The sequence below is a fragment of the Theropithecus gelada genome, chromosome 1 (assembly GCF_003255815.1).
Source record: "Theropithecus gelada isolate Dixy chromosome 1, Tgel_1.0, whole genome shotgun sequence".
NCBI lineage: Eukaryota > Metazoa > Chordata > Mammalia > Primates > Cercopithecidae > Theropithecus > Theropithecus gelada.
In genome coordinates, this window is record NC_037668.1 from 187,017,046 (window position 1) to 187,039,489 (window position 22,444).

The 22,444-nt window shown below is 41.5% G+C and overlaps 1 protein-coding gene and 1 pseudogene across 1 annotated transcript in view; one reads left to right on the plus strand and one right to left on the minus strand.

Annotated features, from left to right (window-relative positions):
* Positions 1 to 22,444, minus strand: part of FAM20B (FAM20B, glycosaminoglycan xylosylkinase) — a 48,365-nt gene that overhangs the window by 15,586 nt on the left and 10,335 nt on the right. The window contains exons 2-4 of the mRNA XM_025368736.1: positions 14,462 to 14,971; positions 8,344 to 8,430; positions 3,792 to 3,901 (exon numbers count right to left, since the gene is read on the minus strand). Of these exons, the coding sequence (XP_025224521.1) occupies positions 3,792 to 3,901; positions 8,344 to 8,430; positions 14,462 to 14,838 (574 nt within the window). The 5' untranslated portion in view covers positions 14,839 to 14,971. The remainder of the gene's footprint in view (positions 1 to 3,791; positions 3,902 to 8,343; positions 8,431 to 14,461; positions 14,972 to 22,444) is intronic.
* Positions 21,320 to 21,666, plus strand: LOC112613653 (annotated as a pseudogene).

Genomic DNA, 22,444 nt, shown 5'->3' on the forward strand with positions numbered 1-22,444 from the left:
AAGCTCGATGGGAACAAAATTACATCTTTATTTTCACTAACTTCTACTAAAAATTAGCATCTCCTTCTATTATGATGGCAGGGAGCAAACCGTCATGGGACTTTGTCTCTACAAGAAATCACAGATTTTTCATATCATACTAGCATTGTTGCAGATAATCTCAAAATACTGTTTATAATCATAGTTTGAAATCACAATAGTGACTAATCTCTGATAGAGCTTATTTAATGTGTTAAACAACAAAGCACATATTACTGTATCTAAACTTGCTTTTTAAAATTTTTGATACTGAAATTATACTTCAATATTATTGGTTTCATTTATAAGTCTATGTATTTTAATTTATGTATTTAAAACCTTTATTTTTAGAAAGGATCCATAAGCTTCTCCAGACTGCCAAAGGTATCTATAGCACAAAAAATGTTAAATACAAACCCAAAATATTCTTTACCACTGTATCTACCTAAGGGACTGCTATTTTCCCTTTAAGACTTGGTTAAAATATCACCTTCACTAATTAACTGTCATCCTGGCCATAACTTCTAGGCCACCTCCCTATTCCCACTCCCACCCCCACCACCACAGTCCACAGACTCTTTGTACATGTCTGGCTCCCCCATTAGACAAAGATCCTTGAAGACAGGAAGGTCATTCAGTTTTGCATATTCAGCACTTAGCTCAGCGCCTGTCAAACAGAAGTGAATTAAAGTTGTACTGAATAAATAAAGACTATAAACTAATGAAAGATTTTAGAGTCTTAAAATCTGAGTTTGGATCCTGGTTAACAATTAGTAGTTTTGTGACTTTGGGAAAGTCATTAGCCACTTCTAAGCCTCCACTCTCAGGTATAAAATGTGGGCAACACCTTACCTACTTATTGCATGCTATCACCAAAAGGATCAGATAAAGTAACAGTGTGAACATACTTGTGTAGGTTGCTGGGGCTACATAGATTTTAGTTATTCTTGTATTATATACCAACTTACTTAATATTATTATATCAACTTACTTAATAATACATTTTAAAAATTGCAACAAGAGAATGAAATGACAAGTTATACATTTGAAGAAAATATTTTCTTTCTTTTTTTTTTTTTTTTTGAGACAGAGTCTCACTCTGTCACCCAGGCTGGAGTTACAGTGGCATGATCTCAGCTCACTGCAACCTCTGCCTCCTGGGTTCAAGCAATTCTCCTGCCTCAGCCTCCCGAGTAGCTGGGATTACAGGTGTGTGTCACCATGCCCAGCTAATTCTTGTGTTTTTAGTAGAGACAGGGTTTCACCATATTGGCCAGGCTGGTCTCGAACTCCTGACCTCAAGTGATCTGCCCACCTCAGCCTCCCAAAGTGCTGGGATTACAGGCATGAGCCACCATGTCCAGCTGGAGAAAGTATTTTCAAAAGACATATCTGACAAAGGACTGTTAGCCATACTATACGAAGAACGCCTAAAACTTGACAGTAAGAAAACGACCAACCTAACTTAAATACGAGCCAAAGACCTTAACAGACACCTCAACAAAGATATACAGATGACAGATAAACATATGAAAAGATGCTCTACATTATATGTCATCAGGGAGATGCAAACTAAAACAATGAGATACACCTATTAGAATAGTCAAAATCCAAAATATGACATCAAATGCTGCCAAGGATGAGGAGCAACAGGAACTCTCACTCTCTGCTGGTGGGAATGCAAAATGGTACAGCCACTTTGGAAGACAGTTTGGCAGTTTCTTACAAAACTAAATGTACTCTTAATATAATCCAGAAATCACACTCCTTGGTATTTACCCAAAAGAGCTAAAAACTTATGGCAATACAGAAAGCTATACACAGATGTTTATGGCAGCTTTACTCACAATTACCCAAACATGGAAGCAACCAAGATGCCATTCAATAGGTAAATGGATAAACTGTGGTACATCAGACAATGGAACATTAGTCAGCAATAACAAGAAATGAGAAATCAAACCATGAAAAGACATGGAGGAACCTTAAATGTATATTATTAAGTGAAAGAAACCACTCTGAAAAAGCTATATACTGTGATTCAACTATGTAACATTCTCGAAAAGGCAAAATTATGCAGACAGTAAAAAGATCAGTAGTTGCAAGCGGATTGGAGAGAGGGGTGGAGAACGATGAATAAGTAGAACAGAGGATTTTTAGACCAGTGAAAATACTCTGTGTGATACTATAATGATGTATACATGTCATTAAACATTTGTCCAAACCCACAGAATGTGCAACACCAAGAGTGAACCCGAATGTAAACTATGGACTCTGGGTGATTATGATGTGTCAACGTGGGCTCATCAATTTTAACAACTGTACCACTGTGATGTGGGATGTTGATAATGGGGGAAACTATGCGTGTGAGGGGCAGGGGTTATTTGGGAAATCTCTGCACCTTCCTCTCAGTTTTGCTGTGAACCTAAAGCTGCTCTAAAAACAATAAAGTCTTAAAAACACAACAATAACAACAAGGTGATGCTGAGGTCAGATGATTATTAAAAACTTCACCTCCAGTCAAATCCCTCTACACGCCCTATTACTTTCCAGTCTTTATGCCCTTGTTCTCATTAATATTCCCATTATTTTGCCAATGCCCTTTCCTCTTTGCTGCCTTGGTAACTCATACTGGTTCTGCAATACTCAGTTCAAGTGTTAATAACCTCCTCTACAAACCCTCTGCTTTTCCCTTCCCCACACTTCATACAATGTATGAGTTAACCATACGTGAGCCTTTGAAGAGCAGGTACCCTGACTTATTCTTCTTGGACTCTTTCCCTCAATCCCAGCACCCATCAGGAATTCATGTTTGCTAAGCATAAAATTGAACAACCAAAGGTAATTAGAAAATATCTGATACAATATCTAACACTGTATGCTTTTGGTTATCTATAAGAAAAGTACAGCCCAAGCCTTATAAGTTGAAATTCTGAATGATGAATCTGTCATAAGTCCTTTAAATATTCAGTTTTTCCTCATTTTAAATGTAAATCCACTCACTCTAGCAAAAAGCAAGGTGAAGTTCATCTTGCAATGTCTGTTTCAACAGTCACGCCCTAATGCAGAGCACTGTATCACTGAAAAAGAGTCAAGGTGAAGAGGTGGAAACAAGAAACCACAGCCCTTTTGGATTCTTCCCATTCTCATCTTGCTCACAAGAACAGGAGTGAGAATTTTAGCTCAGATCTCTTACCTCAGAGTTAAGATAATGGAAAACAGAGGCCAGGGGCAACATAGCCAGTTCCAGGCACGATGAGTTATAGGTTAACCCTTGAAGAAGTAGTAGGCCTATTGATCTTCCAGGTCCAAATACAACCTTACAAAAGAATTTCTGAGCCTCCCAAAGAGTTGCCTTAAGATTTCCTCAATTCTAAGGAGATGGAGACAGTTTCCAAGAAAACATATATATACACATATGTAAAAACAACTGAGCCAATGATATACAAACAATAACCAATTTAGGCCAAATTCTGAGTTTGAGACTTAATAGCTCTAAGAGAAAGCAGAAGGAAATAATCACCTGCTTTCACTATCACTAAATTACCTCACTTCCTATGTCACAGACAACACAAGAGTACACAGGAAAATTTCAATTTCCTGCCATCTCCTTTAGATTCATTTTCCCAAATAACGTGAGAGCTGGTTGTCTGATTTGCTTTTGTATTCCCTTAAGTTCTTTAATTCCTAAAAGTCAGAAAACAGCTTGCTCAACAATGCCCCATTTTAACTTATTAATCACTCCCCTATATAAATGTCCTCTACAATCTTCTTACCTACAGTTAGGAAGGTGCTCAACAGCTGCTCCGTGGCAACAGGTTTAATCTCTGTCCGAAGATTAACAAATCTGCCAACCACCAAGGGGGCTCGGCGGAAACCCAGAATCCTGGTTTGGAAGATTGAAAAATAGAAGAGAAAAATCTTAGGGGATGTTTTTTAAATAACAGTCTTAAAAATTACAGTTCATCACGTCAAATGTGTAAAGGGTTTTAGCTAGTAGGTAAATCTAATTTTTTAGAGGCACATATTTTTAGGAATTTAATGTCAAGGTGTGTGTAATTTATTTTAATATACACTTCAGTAAAAAGAATAAGACAAATCTGATAAAATGTGAACAACTGTTAAATCTACAGAGTGGGTATATGGGCTCATTATACTATTCTTTCTACTTTTGTAGGTTAGAAATTTTTTCATAATAAAAATTAAAAATAGATTTTAGGAAAGCATTAGAAAAAAAATGGAACCCAAACTCACATATGGGTTCAAATCTTTAAATAAAACAGCACATTGATTAAAAAAAAAAAAAAAAAAGCAGACTGATCTAAAAGGATAAACCCACAGAGCAAATTAAATAAATAATTTGAAGATACCTCTAATAATCTAAAAGGTTGAAAACAATAATTTATTTTAAAAAATGAAATTTCCTGGCTAAAAAATATACACTAACTGAACAAAAGTTGGAGAGGCAGAATTTGGAACACACAGAAAATTTATAATGAAGAAAATAAAAATCACCTATAATTCCACAACCCCAAAATAATTACAGGTACTGACATTTTGGCATATCAGCATGTTTTCCCTTTAAGTGTGGGTATATAAACACACACTCACACTTATGTATACACATACAATTGAGATTACATTGTAAGCAGTTTTATATCTTGCTTTTTACTCATCATTGCATCATGAACCTTTTCCCAGTCATTTGAAAGCCTTTACAAATGGGTATTGTTTAGGGCTTCTGATTCTGTCCTAAACCCAGTCTTAGAAAAACCACAAAGGCAAGTCAACAGATTTGTCAAAATAACATAGAAATCCAGAGATCCCCCCTGAGGTAAGGAAAGGTGGTTAAATCTGACTGTAATGAAGAAATAGCAACCCAAAGCAAAAAAGTATCAGGATCCACAAATGAAAAAGGTTGGGAAGCGTTTTTTGTGTGTGTGTGTTTGTTTGTTTGGTTGGCTGGTTGGTTGGTTTTTTTTTTTTTTTTTTTTTTTGAGACGGAGTCTTGCTCTGTCGCCCAGGCTGGACTGCAGTGGCCGGATCTCAGGTCACTGCAAGCTCCGCCTCCTGGGTTCACGCTATTCTCCTGCCTCAGCCTCCCAAGTAGCTGGGACTACAGGCGCCCGCCACCTCGCCCGGCTAGTTTTTTGTATTTTTTTTAGTAGAGACGGGGTTTCACCGTGTTAGCCAGGATGGTCTCGATCTCCTGACCTCGTGATCCGCCCGTCTTGGCCTCCCAAAGTGCTGGGATTACAGGCTTGAGCCACCGCGCCCGGCCGGTTGGTTGGTTTTTGAGTCTCACTCTGTTGCCCAGGCCGGAGTGCAGTGGCATGATCATAGCTCCCTGCAGCCTGGAACTCCTGTGCTCAAGTGATCCTCTCACCTTAGCCTCCCTGTTAGCCAGGACTACAAACACATGCCTAGATTGGGAAGTATTTTTTTCTCCCCATTGAAAATTGCCAGGCCCAAGAACAACAGCCAGTTTAGCATTGAAGGGCAATGTTACTGTAGCACTTGAGGCTGGCTACAGTGACACTTAACAAAAGTGACAGGAGGATTGGCAAGAGAACATCTTTCAGACTTTGAGGTAGGGAAGGACTTTTAAATACAAGACTCCCAAAGCACAAGTCACAAACTGAAACATTATAGTTAGTTAACATCAAAAGTACACAAGTACTCTAAGTTAACAAATAGGTGTCCTGCTGTGAAAAGACAAACTTTGCCAGTAATGGGGAAATACAAAATAACAATGAAATAACAATGAAATATCACTTTACATATATATCAACAAAACTTACTGTGTTGGGTAATACAAAACACTGGTACAGAAATGAGGAATTTTATGCCTGTTGGTGTCCAACAAACAGGATGGGGGGGTTGGGGATGAAGAAAAGAGGCAAACAGATAAGGTCTTGGAAAGCCTGATTCTAGTGTGCCATTAAGTGAGGAGTAGGATTTATCCAACTGTACACCACTAGGTCTTAAAAGGGGCAGCAAAAATTCATGGTATTGTACACATGTATCTAAGCTTTTCCATATCAATAGATGTTTAGGTTACAACCAGTTTTTCACTACTGAAAATGCTACAGCTAAGACTGTTGTATATATATCTTTGAGTTTTGTATTCTTTCTCTAGGGTACTTCCTAGAAATGTCTTAGATATGTGTATAAAAAAGCAGTTATTTGTTCAAACGATATAAACATTCCTTAATGTTGATACATTTATCCTTAATTTTGATATACAATGCTAGGGTTCTTAACAAAAAGACTGAAACAACTAACAATGCCATAAGCAGCATATGAATCTCAATGTATTCCTCCCAATAAAGTATTATCTTTTTTTTAAGCTTTGCCATTTTCAACAGGTAAAAACAGTATCTCAACTGAATTTTAAAAAATTTCTGGTGAGGATGTACTTCCCCCTGCCCCCACATATTTATTAGCAATTGATAGTGTTTGTGCTCTTAACCCATTTTCTAACAGAGTTTTAACATACATATATAGATTTGTATAAACACATATTAAGGCTATTAATACTCAGATTATATTAAAGTGTTTTCTCCGTTTGTTGTTTGCTTTTAAATTTTGTTTGCTGTTTCTTATGTTCATTATTTTATTTAGTCAAGACTATTGAATTTGTGATTTTTATGTTACTGCTTTTATGTTTACAAAATCCCAATTCAGAAAAAGACAAACATTTCATCTTTTTTTTTTTTTTTCTGGTTTCCTTATAAATTCATTTTTAGGCTGAGCGTGGTGACTCATACCTGTAATCCCAGCACTTTGGGAGGCTGAGGTGGGCAGATCACCTCAGGTCAGGAGTTCCAGACCAGCCTGACCAACATGGTGAAACCCCGTGTCTACTAAAAATACAAAAAATTAGCTGGGTGTGGTGGATGTACCCGTAGTCCCAGCTACTCCGTAGGCTGAGAAAGGAGAATCGCTTGAACCCGGGAGGTGGAGGTTGCAGTAAGCCAAGATCAGGCTATTGCACTCCAGTCTGGAGGACAGAGTGAGACTCTGTCTCAAAAAATTTTTTTATTTATTATTTTATTTTATTTTATTGAGACAGTGTCCCACTCTGTTGCTCAGGCTGGAGTGCAATGGTGTAATCACAGCTCACTGCAGCCTCGATCTCCCAGGCTCAGGCAATCCTTCCTCCTCAGCCTCCCCACTAGTTGAAACTACAGAACACACCACCACACTCAGCTAATTTTTGTATTTTTTTTAGTAGAAACGGGGCTTTACCATGTTGCCCAGGCTGGTCTGGAACTCCTGGGCTCAAGTGATTCACCCACCTCAGCCTCCTAAAGTGTTGGGATTACAGGCATGAGCCACTGCATCAGTCATAAATTAATTTTTTAAAACAAATATTGTGAGCAATTTCTTTTAAAGTTGGCCAATATGGCCTGATGAAAGAACTGGTTAGCAGAGTAACTGGGATACCAGACAGTTCAGCTGCAAGGTTCCTGACTAGTAACCTGCTGGGGGGAAAAAAAAAAAAATAGAATTTTCCTAGTTAACTTACAAACTTATAATTCACATCTATTTTCTTTCTTTCTTTTTTTTTTTAAAGACAGAGTCTCACTCTGTCGCCCACGCTGGAGTGCGGTGGCACGATCTTGGCTCACTGCAACCTCTGCCTCCCAGGTTCAAGCGATTCTCCTGCCACAGCCTCCCAAGTAGCTGGGACTACAGGTGCCTGTCACCACGCCCAGCTAATTCTGTGTATTTTAGTAGAGACAGGGTTTCACCATGTTGCCCAGGCTGGTCTCGAACTCCTGAGCTCATGCAATCTGCCCACCTTGGCCTCCCAAAGTGCTGGGATTACAGGCGTGAGCCACTGCGCCCGGCCCTTTCCTTTTGTAATTATTCTGGTTTTTGAAGCTGTGCATAGTTTGTATAAAGAACAATAAAACTCATATTTCATGCTATATGTTTCCAGCACATGGGGATAAGTCAGCATTACTTACTTAAAACAAATACATAACAAAACAACAGGACGGCTAGGCCCAATTAATGACTAGTTCAATTCAGATATTTAAGTTCAAAGTTTATTTACCAAGAATATCTTCACTGATGATAATAACAGAGCAGGCCAGAAATGAAATGGCCTAAAGAAGCACGGAATTAAAATACTTTAGTATTCCCAGTGCCAACCAAATTATGAGACTCATACAAGTGTAATGGAACTAGTCAATTAGCTATCTAAAAGGGGTAACAAGTTACTTATTAGTGTTGCATCCTTTTGAAGGAGTCCATGAGTCCTCTTCAAGATATTTGAAAGTAAACAAAATGAACATAACCTGCTGTGATCATACGTACCTGTCCAAGTGAAAGGCTGCTACCTCTGCATTGTGTCTATCATAACCGGCATATGGTTCCCCTTCCACCACATAGTCTCGGCTATACCTGCAAAGTGAATGGGAAGCACAGATGTATACACGGATTACACCAGTAACAGGTGACAGCACAAGTGGTAGAATACAAGCTTTAGCAAGCCTGATTCTGCTATAGTCACCTTCTCTGTCAACCCTGAGAACAACTGTGGATTAGCATGAATTGCCGGTAGATGGAGTGAAGATGAGGTAGAGAAGGAAACTAGAATTCTCTATCTACGTCAGCGATCATTCTAAGAACAAAACACGGAAGACGTCATTTTGCCCCACTAAAGGGCTTTTGATGTAGTTTAAGTACAGATACAAGGTAGTTTTCTAGAAGACAAGGACTGTCTTTGTACCACCAGCACACTGTTATTAAGCACACAGTTGGTGCTTAATAAATGTCTACTAAAACGTTTATTAGACTGACCTGAAGAAATGAAGAAAAACGTGTAATTAATTGCTGGCCAGGCACGGTGGCTCACACCTGTAATCCCAGCACTTTGGCAGGCCAAGGTGGGTGGATCACTTGAGGTCGGTAGTTCAAGACCAGCCTGGCCAACATGGTGAAACCGTCTCTACTAAAAAATACCAAAATTACCCGGGTGCGGTGGTGAATGCCTGTAATCCCAGCTGCTCAGGAGGCTGAGTCAGGAGAATCGCTTGAACCTGGGAGGCAGAGGTTGCAGTGAGCCGAGACTGTGCTACTGCACTCCAGCATGGGCAACGGAGTGAGGCTCTGTCTCAAAAAACAAAAAACTTTTGCTTACCAGAATGGCTGTGGCAAAGCTTATAAGAGAAATTTAAATTTGGGGGAAAATGGTCTGATATAACTCAATCTTTATTAACGGGAAGGTAATGGTGCTTTTGAAAAAAGTTGTTTGAATAACCATTCTTGTTCTTTTTTTTAAGTTTATGATGTACAAGGAGTCCTGGACTGGCAGTGGGAAGTGGGTATGGCTGCCATTACTTGACTGGGTAAGCTTGAGCAAAACTTTTCTCTTCTCTGGGTCTCAGATTCCTTATTTACAATATTAGGGGCTGGACTAAGAAGTAATTTCTAAGGTCTCTTTCATCTCAAACTGCATTCTGATGATTTTCTATCATATGCATGACATAAGCAAAGGATAATGAAGACTGGCATATTTCTTTCTACTAATCATTTTAAAAGATAGAATTTAAATGTGTTAATTGGGAAGAAAAAAAGCACTTAATTCACTTATGTTCTCTACTGGTCTCCTGCATTTCCCGAATCTAAAGGAGAACTTTTAGACTTTACAATGGACCTATGAAATAGAAATCAATTGAGACTGATATGGAGAAGAAAAGTTCCACTAAGGATAGTTGGCTCTCCCATGCTAAAACAGCAATAGGGAAGTGGAAAACAGTATAAAAGGCAGTGAACCTCAACTTAAATGACCTTAGAATATACAGTGAAATCATCTCCACAAAACATATCTTCAAGGCAAAATGATGAAGCATTTGTTAGAAGACAGCCACGTTGATCACCATCTGGTTGCGCACCAGTTTCTTCTTAGCATGGTCAATATACCCAAATGTATTTGTTTGTTTGTTCCTAGTGCAAAGGATTACTTAGGAATAATTTTTAAAACGGTTTATATTAGCTACCTCTAAATTAAAAGTCAAATTTGAAATACCACTGCAGCAAAAAGCTGACACTATTCAGGTACTGTTCTCTCTACTACAGATGTAGGCTATCCTTGAATACTTTATTTTTAGTACTCCAGGGCAGCCACAGGAAGGTATGTGGTGAAGTGCAGTACGTTCCTTTCAGTGAAACATTAGAGAGCTTTCCAATCCATCTAAAGGCTGCTCAGAGTAAAATGCAAAAGCTTAGAGAAATACAGGAACTTCGGGAGTGGGCAGGAGAGGAAAAGACGGCGGGAAGAGAAAAGGAGTAAGAATCAAAAGAACTACATTGAAGTCAGGCCTGAATCCTTAGCACATGTTTTGGTTATGTGAAATACGGAACTCTGGATGTCATTTTTCTCACCTGTAAAATGGACAGTTGAACTAGCTGATCTCCAAGGTCCCTTTTAGTACTTCCTAAGATTACTCATTCACTTCTACGTAGCCGCTCCTAGGCCCCTGCCTTCTTGTTCTTTTTCCAACATAACTGCCGTTTTTGCCTGTGAAAATCAATTACTTCTAGAATGGAAATAGCTACATTAAAAAAAAAAATTACCCTTACTTACAATGTAAGGCAAAATGTGTAAATAAAAGTGTCACTGTATTCCTATATATATCATCTACCTATACTGTACACAACTTGTATCCCCGAGAGTAGGACATGGATAACCAGGCTCCAGAAATGTTAAAACCACAAGTGGCTATTAGAGAAAGGACTTAGATTCTCCTCTTACCAGAGAGTGATCCATCTTAAGCCACTGACAGAGCAGCAAAATTCATACAGTAACTGCCAATAAATCATTCCTATCCTTCTGCTGAAGGACATCAGAGTCTGACGAAGGACATTAATCTTCACTTACACCAGGACAAAATAGCCTCTGAAGCCCTTGGGGTCAGAACAGCATTTTGCTGGGTGTTTAGGGACTAGAGTCAATTTCTGCAAGCACTTAAACTTACACCCACTTTCCCCAGCCTGCGATAGTTGCTGATATAAAGCAGCACAAGTCAGTATGTACACTGACTAAGAAAGTTAACACCTATGGCAGGGGCCAGAAAAAACCTTGCTGAGTTGGAGAGGAGAGTGCCCTGGAGCTGGGAGTGGACACAGGCTGTTCAGGATATGATGGGGGAGCACGGAGCCAGAGTTTGACAGAAACAAAGAGCAAAGGTAGGATAATGCTGAGCACAGAGAGGGAGACCAGACAGTCAGGGGCTTGACCTTAGGCTGTGGAGGCTGGGTTTTGTCTGGTGGGCAATGGGAAGTCCCTGGATGGTTTAAAGCTGGGGAACAAAGTGATCATATGAATCTTCTGGGGAAGAACATACCTCTTCCAGGATGGTCTGGAGGAGGGAGGTAATGAGAAGGCTGCAGTGGTAGTAAGAGATATAAGATGAAGCAAGAAGTGACTAAGGTTATGCATTTATCTGTTGCTACCTCCCCTACTTATCAGTCTGGCCTCTCCTCCCTCCACTTACATCTTGTCCGAACATTTCAAGCCTATCCTGCAAAGTACCTGGTTTAACACTGCACACTCTTGGGAATATCTGTCTTCTAACACACTCCTGCTGTCCCATCTCCCCTTCAATTCCCTAGTGTACAAGTGGTGGGTGTGACGAGGATCTCATTTTTTTTTTTTTTTTTTTTTTTGAGACGGAGTTTCGCTCTTGTTGCCCACGCTGGAGTGCAAATGGCACGATCTCAGCTCACTACAACTTCTGCCTCCTGGGTTCAAACGAATCTTCTGCCTCAGCCTCCAGAGTAGCTGGCATTACAGGCACGCGCCTGGCTAATTTTTTGTATTTTTAGTAGAAATGGGGTTTCAGCATGTTAGCCAGGCTGGTCTCGAACTCCTGACCTCAGGGGATCCACCCACCTCGGTCTCCCAAAGTGCTGGGATTACAGGTGTGAGTCCCTGCATCCAGCTGGATCTCCTCTTATTTAAACACAAAATGCTCACAACTCATCTCTTTATTTTATTTTATGTTTTTGAGATGGAGTTTTGCTCCTGTTGCCCAGGCTGCAGTGCAATGGCACAATCTCGGCTCACTACAACCTCTGCCGCTCACTGCAACCTCTGCCTCCCAGGTTCAAGTCATTCTCCTGCCTCAGCCTCCTGAGTAGCTAGAATTACAGGCACACACCAAACGACTGGCTAATTTTTTGTATTTTTAGTAGAGATGGGGTTTCGCCATGTTGGCCAGGCTGGTCTCGAACTCCTGACCTCAAGTGATCCACCCACCTCGGCCTCCCAAAGTGCTGGGATTACAGGTGTGAGCCAGTGTGCCTGACCATCTCTTTATATGCAAATTTTGTTTTTGTCTTTAGTTTGCCTTTTTCCATCACTCCGTTTATGCTGCTAATCTCTCAGGCCAAGAAGTCAAAGACTATACTTCAAAGCTAAATGCGATTTTTGATGATGGGTGCTCCACGTCATCACTTATGGGAAACAAACAAACTTAAGAGAATTCCATGTGTGTGGCAGAATACAAGCTGCTTACAACTCTAACAAATCTGGGTTCAAACTTCCGTACCACCGATTAATGTGAGATGACCTTGTCAAGTTAGTTACACTCTCTAAACCTCAGTTTCTTATTCTGAAAATAAGAACTGAAACTGTACACAAAGGTTAAACCTTCCTATAAGGGTTTAAAGGATTAACAGATACAAAAGTACTTAGTGTAATCCCTGGCAAATAGTGTGCGTTAAACAGAAATTAGATCCCAGGCCCACATAACCACTTTTTTTTTGAGACAGGGTCTCACTCTGTCACCCAGGCTGGAGGGCAGTGGCATGAGCACGGCTTGTTGCGGCTTCAAACTCTCGTACTCAAGCAATCTTCCCGCCCTCCCACCTCGGCCTTCCAAGTAGCTGAGACTACAGGTGCACACCACCACACCTGGCTAATTTTTTATTTTTTATAGAGATGGAGTCTCATTACGTTGCCCAGGAGTGATCCACCCACCTCGGCCTCCCAAAGTGCTGGGATTACAGGCATGAGCCACCAAGCCCAGCCCCAATCAAATTTTTATTCTCTGAAAGTCTACCACATTTTTTAACTTTCCTAATTTCCACATCACTGACATATATTTCCCAGTTCCAGACCAATAGTGATCCCTTCGATTTCTGGGCTCCCTATACATTCATGCTCTGACGGCCTTTTATTTACTAATAGTTGGGTAAGAAAGGGAGTTGAACTTTGTACATCTTTTCCCTACATTTCTTCTGCCACTCCAGAAAGAAATCTAAAGTCATGTTATAATTTTTTCAAACGTTCTACTGAGGAATTAAAATAATGTTTAGTACACAAAAGATTTCAGACATTACAAACTTTGGGAATATTCATTGGTAACTAACTCCTCGCAAAAGAATACAAATCACCATCATGATGTTAACCTAATTCAGATTCATACACTCAGAAAACGTTTTTAGAAAATTAACTATACCCTCCAAGCTGTCTTGTGTAGAGAAATAAATAAATAAATAAATAAAAATAATTATGTCACAGAATTGTCACACAAATTATCTCTGTAGATCCCTAGGAAGTCCAAAGGGATCATGAACAACATACATATTTAGTTACTAAGGTAACTAAAATGGCCCAATTCTTTACTTAAAACAGGTGAAAGAAACAATGAGAGATGTATAGAATAGCTGTGGTCTGAAACACTGACACCAAACCCTGGTGAGGATGTGGAGCAACAGGAACTCTCATGCATTGCTGGTAGAAACACAAAATGGTATAGCTACTTTGGAAGATAGTTTAGCAGTTTTTTACAAAATGAAACAACTCTTACCATGTGGTCCAGCAATTATGCTTCTGGTATCTATCCAAATGAGTTGAAAATTTATGTCCACACAAAAACCTGCACATGGATGTTTATAGCAGCTTAATTCACAATTGCCCCAAACTTGGAAGCAACCAAGATGTCGTTCAGTAAGTGAATGGATAATTAAGCTGTGGTACATCTAGACAATGGAATATTATTCAGTGATAAAAACAAATGAACTATCATGCCACAAAAAGATATGTAAAAATCTTAAATGCAGTTTACTAAGTGAAAGAAGCCAATGTGAAAGGGCTTACACACTGTGATTGCAACTATATGACATTCAGGAAAAGGCAAAACTACGGAGACAGTAAAAAGACCAGTGGGTTACCAGGTGTTCCGGGGCAGAGAGGGAAAAATGAGTAGGTAGGACACAGAGGATTTTTAGGGCAGGAAAACTATTCTGTATGATACTATAAACGCAGATTCATGTTAAGTGCTAGAAAAGACTTTAGAGATCTAGTCTGCCCCTCTTATTTTACTGAAGAGACTTCCAAGAGAAGATGATAAAATAAATCTTATATAAAACCCAAGTTAAATCAATCAACCAACTAGCACATGCAGTTTCCCAGATGAAAACTTACCGCTTAGGTTTGAAAACAACTTTCTGTCCTCCTTCAAGTATCAGTAAGGCTTTCAGCTGTGTCCCTTTATAACCCACATCAGCTTTAATGATTTTCTTGGTGGCCATGGCATGCATGATTGCCCCCAGCTCTGGTGTCTCTTCAGGGTACACTTCCCGGGGAACCACCCACTGGGCTGCAATCTCCCAGGGAGACTGCAAGGTATGGTCCAGCTTGGGCGCCAGCTCCACCCGCAAGCCAGTCATCATTCGGTGAAAGGCCCTCTGGTCCTCCCGGTTGGCAGCTGATGTATCTAAGTTGTCAATCAGGAAAACTTTGGTGAAGATAAAAATGACAAGGAGAATTGCTAACAGCACGACTCGCTGCTTTAGCTTCATGTTGACCTCTTTTCCTTCTCCCCTGACCCACTCTTGCTCACTTATTAAGGAGAGTTGGTGGTGATGGTTAGCAAGAAGATTCCATGATTATACACATTGGTCCATTTCTTCACTGATGCACCTTCCACAGTTCCTGCAAGCCCAAATACAAAGCAAAATTTGATCAAAAATTCTGTCCTTCCACCACTGAATCTTTTGCAAGCCTCTAATACATGACTCACCCTTTTAGGCTTGCTAACCTTGAGCTCAAGAAGGTTCAATAATTTAAAATTAACTAGTCTGGAGAGGGACCTAAAGATGGCAGCAGCGGCCCATCTGGAGCAGCTGCTGCAAAGAAGCCAGCCGCAGTGGGAGAGGCATGGCCAGGGCTGCACACTCCATGGAGCTGGCAGGAGCTGGGAACAGGCGGGAGCCCTGCCCTCTTCCAAGTTGTTGGAGCAGGTGCCCCACACTCCTGGGTGCAGCTGCAGCCCCCAGCCACAGCTACACCCACAGGCTCAGAAATGCCACTCCTGCTGCCTGGCCTCTCCCCACTCCCAGCACCCACTCTGGGGTGGAGCAAAATTGTGGCCGAGCCCAGGTGATGCTGTGACCTGGCCAGGTGTACATGTGGTTGGGGCAGTGCTGATACACCAGGCCCCTGCTGTCTCAGCCCACTCTGGACTTTGGGCACCAATGAGCATGGGAGGGAGGCCAAGGGAGGAATGAGGCCGGCTCAGTGTAGGCCTGCAGGCATCCCTTGCTATGAACAGCCTGGGCACTGTGGATGACATGAATGGTGGCAGGAGGCAGGCTCCTGGGCGGAAAGGGGTGGGTTTCCGGTGAAGCCCCACCTTCAAGCCAGGGACGGCCTGAGGCATGGGGGCTCGGCTGTCAGTTCTGGTTAAGAGTCCACAGACCAGAGTGAGAACTTATGGTGCTTTTTCTGGGCCCACCCATGGCCACCCATGGCCAATCAGCACACACTGCCTCTCTTCTGAGCTCATAAAAACCCTGGACTCAGCCAGACTCAAACAGATGTCAGGACAACCTGCATGCAAAAGGGATCTACCTACTGTGGGTCTCCTCTCCACTGAGAGCTAGACACTCATCAGAACGACATGGCTGCAGAAAGAGCTACCCACTTTGGGTCTCCAGAGAGCTGTTCTATTGCTCAATGAAGCTCCTCTCCACCTTGCTCACCCCCCAGTTGTCTGCATACTTCATTCTTTCTGGGCATGGGACAAGAACTTAGGACCTACCAAATGGCGGGACTGAAAGAGCTGTAACGCAAACAGGGCTGAAACACACCCCCTGCTCACCGTGTGGTAGGCAATCAGAAAGAGAGAAGAGCTGGGGCCCTTTGGGGAGCTCAGACCTAGGGTCTCCCCGAGCCAGGGCTGTGACGCCCTCTTTGGAGTTCTGAAGTTCCTGGTGTCTCCAAGTTTCTGGATGCCCCCATGTTCCCCTTGTCCGGACGTGGGCACCCGCAGCAGAAGCTGCATGTGATACTCTGGTCCAGCTGCAGCCTCACACAGAACCGGCAGCTGTGCTCATGCCTGCAAATGCCTACCCCACCACAGCAGCCAGAGTGCCCGGCTGTGTGCAGTGGCCAGACCCCGTGCTAGCTTGTCCACACACCCCTCGCTGCTCTGCACCTGGCTTGCCCTTGGCAGGTATGGGATCCAGGCTGGTAGTACGAGCTGAGCACAGCCTGCAAGACTGAGTGGGCAGAACGAGCCCAGTGGGCACGAGCACTATTCAGGCAGAAGGTGCCATGGCCATGGCCACAGAGGTTTCTCACTGGCAAAGTGACACCCCAAGGATCCCGTGACACTAATAAGCAAGAACCACATATACTGAAAATTTTAAAGCAAATATTTCTATTTTAATTGGAATGCAAGCCATCTAGGAGCCATGAGGTTGGCTACACATGCCTAATAACCAAAACAATGAGAAAAAAAACACAACAAAAACAAAAGAGCAAGCTATACATAATTGTTTAACTCTCATTTTTTTTAACTTTCTTTTTTTTTTTTTTTTTTTGAGACGGAGTCTCGCGCTGTGTCACCCAGGCTGGAGTGCAGTGGCGCGATCTCGGCTCACTGCAAGCTCCGCCTCCCAGGTTCACGCCATTCTCCTGCCTCAGCCTCCGAGTAGCTGGGACTACAGGCGCCCGCCACCACGCCCGGCTAGTTTTTTGTATTTTTAGTAGAGACGGGGTTTCACCATGTTAGCCAGGATGGTCTCGATCTCCTGACCTCATGATCCACCCACCTCGGCCTCCCAAAGTGCTGGGATTACAGGCTTGAGCCACCGCGCCCGGCCCATTTTTTTTAACTTTCAAAATCCATAAAGGATTTTTGCATATCCCAAACCACCAGTATTTGGTAACTTTCCAATTCTCATTCTGGTAAGACAACAATTCTTAAAAATGCCAGAGGGTGCAGAGGAGAGTAATAGCTGTCTCTGAGTCCAAGTACTCAGCGATCCTGGACGCGTCATATCTGTTGCTCATGTATTTAAATACAACCCCAGACACATATTTCTACTTAGTCCTTCACCAATTATTTTTCAAAATTAAAATACCTGCAAACCATTGATAATCAAAACTGTGTACTTTAAGTAAAGGGAAAAAATATTCCCATACCATCTAGCTATTAGCAGAATATAACCAGAAAACTAATAAAGCCTGGTACTATGGCAACACTACTACATCTGGAATGGTCAGGCACATAACAAGGATATTCATGTCACAGACATAAAGAAGTGCTCCTTCTAGCATGGGGCTGACCACACTCTGGGCAATTCTTAAGTTAAAAGACTCCAAATACAAGATTTTTGCAACGGTGTCAAGAACATACAATTCCGTCTCATTTGCATCCTGAGAGGTTGCTTTCTCCTCCATAAGGCCATTTAAAAACATGCACAGGCTTGCTCTGCTCTGTGCCTACAGACAGCACAGCACTGAGGTAAGACAAAGATGACAAGAAGATAACAGGATGTTGCTTCACTCTCCAATTCATTTAACAACTCAAACCATTAATCCAAAAAATAAAACCAATACAAAAAAATAGAGCAAATGATTCAGGCTGAGACACTCCCCCTTAAACATGATACTGCTCCCCTAATAACAGCTGGAAACATACTCAAAAGCAGCCCATCAGAGCAACAATGTATTCTAAAGGCAACACCTTGCAGTGAGCCAGCTGAATGAAGTTTATTCTCAGTGATTAACCACTCCTTTTCTGTTCATTTCATGAAGGAAGCAGAAAGTGAGAGTTAATTTCAAATTCCAATTATCCCCCGCCACCTGTTTTGTTTCATCATCATCTCCCAGGGTAGGCAACACTATTAGCTGAAACAAAGGCAATTCAAGTGCATCTAAAATGTAATTGTGATGGTATCAAGTTTGGTGTGGAACTCAGTAAAACAGTTCCCTGTGATTACTGATAACAGCAGTGCAAGCAGAGAAGATTTCAGAGATTTTTGCTAGTTCTAATGCAACCTAAACCACACAACTTTTTCAAGTACTTGTTCAACGGTACACTTCTCGGGTTGCAGAGATAAAAGGCAATATGGAAATCTAGTTGTATTGACAATCATTTCCTCAGCACCTCCAGATGCAACTAGCTACAAATGCAATACAATTCTGGCACAAAGGGGTCAGCTTAATAGGCTTTTACTTTCTATAGAACATCCTTCAGGACTAAAGTCTGGTTAACCCATAAATTTTTTTTTTCTTTTTTTTGGGGATGGAGTTTCACTTTTGTTGCCCAGGCTGGAATGCAATAGTGCAATCTTGGCTCATCACAACCTCTGCCTCCCGGGTTCAAGTGATTCTCCTGCCTCAGCCTCCCAAGTAGCTGGGATTACAGGCATGCGCCACCACGCCTGGCTAATTTTGTATTTTTAGTAGAGACAGGGTTTCTCCATGTTGATCAGGCTGGTCTTGAACTCCCCATCTCAGGTGATCTGCCCGCCTCGGCCTCCCAAACTGCTGGGATTACAGGCATGAGCCACTGCGCCCGGCCAACCCATAAACTTTTAATGGTATTGCTCATTCATTTAGAATGAAGAAAATCCTCCCCCTCATGCTATATAAATATATCCCAACATTTTGCACAAACGTTACAGCTGTGGTTTTTTTGTTTTGTTTTTAATCATCGATGCAATAAGAAGTTCTAACAGCTCCAAAATTCAGATAAGGAAAACAGTCCAATTCCACAATCCAAGTTTGTCCTTTTAAGTTTTGAAACTTATTTCAAAACTTCTCCTTTTGAAGAGGCCTCAGAAGAACACATTCATCAATTCAGGGCCACAAACAATTCACTCACTCAGGTTAGAAATTTACATTAAGGGAACTGGCTGGGGGCAGTGCCTCATGCCTGTAATCCCAACACTTTGGGAGGCCGAGGCGGGGGGATCACCTAAGGTCAGGAGTTCAAGACCAGCCTGGACAACACACAAATTAGCTGGACGTGGTGGTGAGCACCTGTAATCCCAGCTACTCAAGAGGCTGAGGCAGGAGACAATCGCTTGAACCCGGGAGACAGAGGTTGCAGTGAGCTGAGACCGTGCCACTGCACTCCTGCCTGGGTGACAGAGCAACGCTCTGTCTCACAAAATACATAAATAAATAAATAAATAAATAAATAAATATAAAGACAGAAAGAAATCAAGTAAGCAAGCAAGAAAGAGATTTATATTAAGGGAACTGAAGGGTTCAATTGTATTATTTCACTATTTACTTCTGCAGAGTCTAAGTGAGGGCAGCTTAAAAAAAAAAAGTGACTAAACAAGTTTTCATGTTTGTGATTATAGTCACCACATCCTGGTAGAATGAGTAACAGTGGAATTTGTCATTGTTCTTTATAACCATCTTTCATTTCCACAGCCACCAACTTCAGTGCTCATCACCTTCCTTTGGACCACAGAAAGAACTGATGCCTGGGCCTCCAGGTTCTCCAATCCAGCCTAAATAATGCAGCCAAAATCATTTTTCAAATCACTCAACGACCTCTGATTCTAGATTCCTTGGCAAGGCATTAAAGCTGTATCCTAAATAGCTTCCAATCTAGACATCAATCCCATTGTTCCTCTTCTCAGCTTTAGCCATAAGGGATCAACTGAACATGCCGTGGTCCTCCTCTTGATGTGTAGGTGCCCTTTGGTTCTGTCATTCCTTACACTGTAGTCCCTCAAAATTCCTCTTTCTCTTACCCTTTCTTCCAATCTCCTCCTCATAAAGTCTAAGCCTCCTTTTAAGGCTTATCTCCAAGGCCATCTCTAAGACAATTTTTGGTCCCTCCTCAACTCTTAAAGTCACTTCTCCCTCCTTTCGGCCAGTACTTAACTACATTTGGCCTTGTATAATAGCTTATTGTATATAGTTCTTAATTCTCCTTTCAGAATCTTGGCTCCTTAGAATGATCCCCTTCACTCCTTTATATGTGAGAGAGGAGAAAGTATCCAAGACAGGGTTTTCACGACACATAATCTTTCCTTTTTAATTTGGGACAAGGAGCATACTATATTCTGCAAACTGGACTTTTTCAAAGATTCCGCATTTCAGACACTAAGGAAATAAAAGCAAATTCACTGTGTATATTCAAACTATTCACAAAAACCTCACTAACATTCCCAGAAGAATGTGCCTGCTCTATATCACACCCTCAGCTCCTCCAATAAATGCTTCAAACAGCGCAACAATGTCCAGTTATATTACGGTCATTTATTTTAATGTTTCTGTTATGCAGAACAGAAACTACCTCAAAGAACAAATAAACTCAAGGTAATAACTTCAAAAGTGTTAAATATTAAAAAGGCAGTACAAATGGCATAACTGTAAATAGTTTTCACATGAAAAGCTGGCATAAACTCCTAACCTGGAGTTCTGGAAAGCAGACCTTTATAAGGAATTTTCCTACTGAACCCTGGTTTCAGCCTTAGCGCCATCAGCTACATGAGGCTTGCTACGGAGGATAATTTACTTATTTACTTTCTTTTTTTATTTTGAGACAGAGTCTCGCTCTATCGCCCAGGCTAGAGTGCAGTGGTGCTATCTCGGCTCACTGCAACCTCCACCTCCTGGGTTCAAGCAATTGTCCTGCCTCAGCCTCCCAAGTAGCTGGGATTACAGGTGTGAGCCACCACACCCGGCTAAGTTTCGTATTTTTAGTAGAGACGGGGTTTTGCCATGTTGGGCAGGCTGGTCTTGAACTCCTGACCTCAAGTGATCTGCCCACCTCGGCCCCCCAAAGTGCTGGGATTACAGGTGTGAGCCACCATACCCAGCTGGCTAATTCACTTTCATTCTACACACACACACACACACACACACACACACACTCATCCTTCTCATTTGATAAATATCGTATAAGGGCAAACTTAAGACTATTAAGTTGTTTTCTGAGAAGAGATATAGATCCCACAGAAAAAAAGTGAGGTCTTAATGGAAAGTCTTCTTTCAAGAATCTCCTCTCCGGTCCATGCCTCCAAGATGACAAAGAAAACAAGGAACAAAGATCATGTCAAAAATGGCCACAGCCACGTGCAACCTATTTGCTGCATGAACTGTGCCTGATGTGTGCCCAAGGACAAGGCCATTAAGAAATTCATCATTCAAAATACAGTGGAGGCCACAGCAGTCAGGGACATTTCTGAAGAAGCGTCTTTGATGCCTGTATGCTTCCCAAGCTGTTTGTGAAGCTACTTTACTGTTTGAGTTGTGCAATTCACAGCAAAGTAATCAGGAATCAATCTCATGAAGCCCACAAGGACCGAACACCTCTACCTGGATTTAGACCTGTGGGTTCTGCCCCACGACCCCCACCAAAGCCTGTGTAAAGAGCTGAGTCCTTAAAGACTGAAGACAGACCATTCTCTGGAGAAAAATAAAATGGAAATTGTACTTAAAAAAAATCTGGCTGATGGTGGAGGAACATTTACAGAAAAGCATGTTGGTGTGGGGGTCTACAGATCATGTGATAAATCTCATTGTATGTGGCTGCTGAGGAACATGAGAACACCTGGCCTTAACACTTACTACCTTACTAGAGAGTCCTACAAGCCACCAATGAGATTCCAAGCCTTATTAGAAGTATCCCCTTGAATTGCCCTTTGATTAAGTGACAAGCTCACAATACTACCTCTGAGGTCATAGAGAAGAAATAAATACCAACCTCTGCTCATAGCAACTAAAAGTGAAAGCTATGGTAAAAGTAAACATAAGTTTCACTTTTTGTGTTTCTAATTTAACGATCAAATGAGGTTCTTATGATTTAAGCAGAATGTAACATGCCTTGTAATCATAAAGCACCACAAGGGAAATGTTCGGTAAGAATGTTTCAAGCAGAAGACTAATAACAAAGGAGATCTGAGGCAAAGGGGTGGGATTTCCTAACTGGTATAGAATTATATTTATGCACACAATCTCTTTGCCCTTGATCCTGAGTAGGAACTACAAGGATCTTTTTACAAAATTCTTTGGTAATTGTTGGTTTCAGTAAAACTCTGAAGGTTTGGTAAGTATAGGAGGTAAGACTTGAATTTAAGTTTTTTGTTGACTGTCTACAAAGACAGACACTAACAATTTCTCCTATCAAGAGGTGGAGTCAGGGCCAAA